At 53.3% G+C, this 6,000-nt stretch overlaps 1 protein-coding gene across 1 annotated transcript in view; it reads left to right on the top strand.

Moving 5' to 3' along the window:
- The first annotated feature begins 4,175 nt into the window (after positions 1 to 4,175).
- The window catches only part of LOC146043109 (ATP-dependent RNA helicase DDX25-like), a 30,702-nt gene continuing 28,877 nt past the window's right edge, over positions 4,176 to 6,000 (top strand). The window contains exon 1 of the mRNA XM_083163539.1: positions 4,176 to 4,366. Coding sequence (XP_083019665.1) covers positions 4,178 to 4,366 — 189 coding nt within the window. The 5' untranslated portion in view covers positions 4,176 to 4,177. The remainder of the gene's footprint in view (positions 4,367 to 6,000) is intronic.

Here is a 6,000-nt window from a genome sequence, read left to right as displayed (position 1 = left end):
TACTGCAGGGACTGTCACCCAATAACCAGTAATATACCAGCTGTGCCAGGCACCTGCTCTGTGTGCTGTACTGCAGGGACTCACCCAATAACCAGTCATATACCGGCTATGCCAGGCACCTGCTCGTGTGCTGTACTGCAGGGACTAACACCCTATAACCAGTGATATACCAGCTGTGCCAGGCACCTGCTCCATGTGCTGTACTGCAGGGACTAACACCCTATAACCAGTGATATACCAGCTGTGTCAGGCACCTGCTCCGTGTGCTGTACTGCAGGGACTAACACCCTATAACCAGTGATATACCAGCTGTGCCAGGCACCTGCTCCGTGTGCTGTACTGCAGGGACTAACACCCTATAACCAGTGATATACCAGCTGTGCCAGGCACATGCTCCGTGTGCTGTACTGCAGGGACTAACACCCTATAACCAGTAATATACCAGCTGTGCCAGGCACCTGCTCCGTGTGCTGTACTGCAGGGACTGTCACCCAATAACCAGTAATATACCAGCTGTGCCAGGCACCTGCTCCGTGTGCTGTACTGCAGGGACTAACACCCAATAACCAGTAATATACCAGCTGTGCCAGGCACCTGCTCCGTGTGCTGTACTGCAGGGACTAACACCCTATAACCAGTGATATACCAGCTGTGCCAGGCACCTGCTCCGTGTGCTGTACTGCAGGGACTAACACCCTATAACCAGTGATATACCAGCTGTGCCAGGCACCTGCTCCGTGTGCTGTACTGCAGGGACTAACACCCTATAACCAGTGATATACCAGCTGTGCCAGGCACCTGCTCTGTGTGCTGTACTGCAGGGACTCGCCCAATAACCAGTCATATACCAGCTGTGCCAGGCACCTGCTCCGTGTGCTGTACTGCAGGGACTAACACCCTATAACCAGTGATATACCAGCTGTGCCAGGCACCTGCTCCATGTGCTGTACTGCAGGGACTAACACCCTATAACCAGTGATATACCAGCTGTGCCAGGCACCTGCTCCGTGTGCTGTACTGCAGGGACTAACACCCTATGACCAGTAATATACCAGCTGTGCCGGGCACCTGCTCCGTGTGCTGTACTGCAGGGACTAACACCCTATAACCAGTGATATACCAGCTGTGCCAGGCACCTGCTTCATGTGCTGTACTGCGGGGACTAACATCCAATAACCATTAATATGTCAGGTATGTATCAGCGCCACATTCAGGTAGCCATGTATCAGAGGCACCTCCAGGTAACCATGCATCAGTTCCATCGCCTGATAGCTATGTATCAGCACCACCTCTAGGTAGCCATGTAACAGCGCAACCACCAGGTAGCCATATATCAGCACCACCTCCTGGTAGCCATGTAACAGTGCCACTTCCCGGCTGTAACGTCACAGCGCCACATCCAGGTAGCCATGTATCAGTACCACCTCCAGATAGCAATGTAACTGGGCCAAATCCAAATAGCCATGTATCAGCACCACCTCTCGGTACACATGTAACAGAGCCACCTCCAGGTAGCCATGTATCAGCGCCACTTCCTGGCTGTAATGTCACAGCGCCACGTTCAGGTAACCATGTATCTGCCACCTTAAGGTAGGCATGTATCAGGGAACCTCCAGGTAGCCCTGTAACAGTGCCACCTACCGGCTGTGATGTCACAGTGCCACCTACCGGCTGTGATGTCACAGTGCCACCTACCGGCTGTGATGTCACAGTGCCACTGCCTGACTGGCACCAGACTGGCATAGCTGTGTAACAGTGTTTACTACAGGTAGCCATGTATCAGCACCATCTCCAGGTAGCCATGTATCAGCGCCACCTCCAGGTAACCATGTATCAGTGCCACCTCCCGGCTGCAATGTCACAGCACCAACTCCAGGTAGCCACGTAACTGACACCTTCAAATAGCCATGTATCACCACCACATCTAGATAGGCATGTAACAGCGCCACCACCAGGTAGCGATGTATCAGTGAACCTCCTGGTAGCCATGTAACAGCACTACCCCCTGGTAGCTATGTATCAGTGCCACCGGTACTTCTTTACTTTCACGGCGCCAGCGTCTGAGTCCCCTTGCGGGGCTCGCTTCACTCGCCCACGCTGCGGGCTCGGTGGCTCGCTACGCTCGCCACACTATTTAAAATCAACTCCATGCCAACATGTATAGTGGAGGTATGAACTATCCATGTTGGCATGGCGTTAAGTTCCTTTATTTTACATAGTTTGTGGCGAGCGTAGAAGCCAGAAGTAGCACGGCGCCATGCTGGCGCCGTGAAAGTAAAGAAGTACCGTGCCACCTTCAGGTAGCCATGCAGCAGGCCCACTTCCAGGTAGCCATGTAGCAGGCCCACCTCCAGGTAGCCATATAACAGCGCCACCTCTCAGTAAACATGTAACAGCCACGTCCAGGTAGCCATGTAACTATGCTGCCTCTCAGACCGGTACACATGTAACAGAGCCATGTCCAGGTAGCCATGTACTGTAGCAGTGCAGCCTCCCGGCTGTAATGTCACAGCGCACCTCCCTATAGCCATGTATCAGCGCACCTCCCTATAGCCATGTATCAGCGCCACCTCCCAATAGCCATGTATCAATGCCACCTCCCGGCTGCAATGTCACAGCACCAACTCCAGATAGCCACGTAACAGCGCCGCCGCCAAGTAGCCATGTTACAGCGCTGCCACCAAGTAGCCATGTAACAGTGCCGCCTCCAGGTAGCCATGTAACAGCACCACCACCAGGTAGCCATGTAACAGCGCTGCCACCAAGTAGCCATGTAGCATTGCCACCTCTAGGTAGCCATGTATCAGTGCCACCTCCCGGTAGCCATGTAACAGTGCCACCACCAGGTAGCCATGTATCAGCGAACCTCCAGTTAGCCATGTAACAGTGTCACCACAAGGTAGCCATGTATCAGCACCACCAGGTAGCCATGTATCAGCGCCACCTCAAGGTAGCCATGTAGCAGTGCAAGCTCCCGGCTGTAATGTCACAGCGCCACCTCCATGTAGCCATCTAACAACGACACCTCTCAGTAACATGTAACAAAGCCACGTCCAGGGAGTCAGGTATTAGCCCTACCTCTCGGTACACATGTAACAGAGCCACGTCCAAGTAGTCATGTATCAGTGCCACCTCCTGGCTGTAATGTCACAGTGCCACATCCAAGTTGCCATGTATCAGCACCACCTCCAGGTAGCCATGTAACTGTGCCACCTCCAAATAGCCATGTAACAGCGCCACCTCCAGGTAGCCATCATGTATCAGTGCCACCTCCAGATAGCCATGTATCAGCGAACCTTCAGGTAGCCATGTAACAGCGCCACCTCCAGGTAGCCATGTAACAGTGACACCACCAGGTCTCCATGTAACAGTGCTACCACCAGGTAGCCATGTATCAGCGCCACCTCTCAGTACACTTGTAACAGAGCCACGTCTAGGTAGTCATGTATTAGCGCCACGTCCAGGTAGCCATGTAACTACGCTGCCTCTCAGACCGGTACACATGTAACAGAGCCATGTCCACGGTAGTGTCTAGATCCCATGCAGTTTAGGTAATTTTCCCATCATGCCCTGGGTCCACGTATACCTGGAGGGGGAATATAAATCTGTGGCGAGCGAAGCGAGCCACCGTGCCCGAAGCGTGCGAGCGTAGCGAGCCCGCGAGGGTACAATGCTGCAAAAATAAAACAAAATAAACGACACCTACATGAATTACACATAAATTTAAAAACGTTGTGAGGGCATCTAACAACTTCCGCCCTCACTGAACGTCACTTCCTGTAAGCTATACTGCATGGGAACTAGTCTCTACCATGTCCAGGTAGCCATGTACTGTAGCAGTGCAGCCTCCCGGCTGTAATGTCACAGCGCCACCTCCCGGCTGTAATGTAACAGCGCCACCTCCCGGCTGTAATGTAACAGCGCCACCTTCTGTCCAGTCCCTACGTGTGTTTACAGCAGGCTTTGCCAACCACGGTCCTCATGGCACACCAACAGTGCAGGTTTTAGTGATATCCAGGCTTGAGCACAGGTGACTTAATTAGTATCTGAGGGATTCTGATTAAGCCATCTGTGCTGAAGCCTGGATATCACTACAGGACCGTGGTTGGGAATGCCGGGTTTGCAGAGTGCCTGTCGTAGGTAGCAGCTGCGCTGCGAGGGGCGGAGTCAGGGTTGGATGCCCCTCCCAGGCGCTGGAAGGGAGGGACAGCTGAAGTTAAATGGCCGGTGGCGCACTGTGCATGGTTGGCGTGGAGTGGACTGGACGCGAGAGACAATGCGTCGTGGACGTGGGGTTATGGCGGTGGTTTCACCCGCCCTGCGTAGGCCCTGTCACCTGGAGCCCACGGACCTGCAGAATAACAATGTAACTATAGACATGTAGTGTGCTGGTGTTACATGTCACATGTATGTAATATGCCCTCCCCATAATACCTACTACACCTGTGTGCCGATGTCACATGTCACATGTATGTAATACGCCCTCCCCATTATACCTACTACACCGGTGTGCTGATGTCACATGTATGTAATATGCTCTCCCCATTATACCTACTACACCTGTGTGCTGATGTCACATGTATGTAATATGCTCTCCCCATTATACCTACTACACCTGTGTGCTGATGTCACATGTATGTAATATGCTCTCCCCATTATACCTACTACACCTGTGTGCTGATGTCACATGTATGTAATATGCCCTCCCCATTATACCTACTACACCTGTGTGCTGATGTCACATGTATGTAATATGCTCTCCCCATTATACCTACTACACCTGTGTGCTGATGTCACATGTATGTAATATGCCCTCCCCATTATACCTACTACACCTGTGTGCTGATGTCACATGTATGTAATATGCCCTCCCCATTATACCTACTACACCTGTGTGCTGATGTCACATGTATGTAATATGCCCTCCCCATTATACCTACTACACCTGTGTGCTGATGTTACATGTCACATGTATGGAATATGCCCTCCCCATTATACCTACTACACCTGTGTGCTGATGATACATGTCACATGTATGGAATATGCCCTCCCCATTATACCTACTACACCTGTGTGCTGATGTCACATGTATATAATATGCCCTCCCCCTTATATCTACTACACCTGTGTGCTGATGTCACATGTATGCAATATGCCCTCCCCATTATACCTACTACACCTGTGTGCTGTGTCAAATGTATGTAATATGCCCTCCCCATTATACCTACTACACCTGTGTGCTGATGTGTCACATGTATGTATTATGCCCTTCCCATTATACCTACTACACCTGTGTGCCCATGTCACATGTATGTAATATGCCCTCCCCCCCCCCCCATTATACAGTAAGTAATGAGTACACCTGTGCACCTGCTGGGTGATCTGGAAAATGTGTCCAGCCAGGGCTACAGTACACGCCCACCATCCCCCATTACTCTAAAGCCACCATCACTCCCGCACCCCCCCCCCCCGGACACCCGCGACCCCCCTCCCATGATTTACGGACGCAAGCCCCCTCCCGCTATTCACGGTACCCCCCGCGGACCCCCTCCTGCGATTTGCGCCCCCCTCCCGTGATTTGCAAACCCCCGCCCCCTCCCGTGATTCACGGCACCCCCCCCCCCCTCCTGCGATTCACTGCAACCCCTCCTGCGATTTGCAGACCCCCTCCCGCGATTCACGGAACCCCACAGCACCTTCGGCGCCCCCTCCCACGATTCACGGCACCCCCCCTCCCGCGATTCGCGGCACCCCACGACATGACCCCCCCCCCCCTCCCTTCATTTACGGCACTCCGCACGCCCCTCCCGCGATTCACGGACCCCCACAACCCCCCCCCCTCAATTTGCAGACCCCCGCTCCCTCCCGCTAATCGCAGATCCCCGTGACCCCGCTCCTGCATTTCACATACCCCCATGAGAATGGGGGATCCTGTACTGCCACAAGCAGGTGCCGCCCCTAGGCGGGAAATCCAGCCCTGGCTGCTGCGCTGCAGGTTCC

Source organism: Crinia signifera, chromosome 19 (assembly GCF_055691185.1).
Source record: "Crinia signifera chromosome 19, ASM5569118v1, whole genome shotgun sequence".
Lineage (NCBI taxonomy): Eukaryota > Metazoa > Chordata > Amphibia > Anura > Myobatrachidae > Crinia > Crinia signifera.
This window is presented reverse-complemented; position numbering and strand designations above follow the sequence as displayed.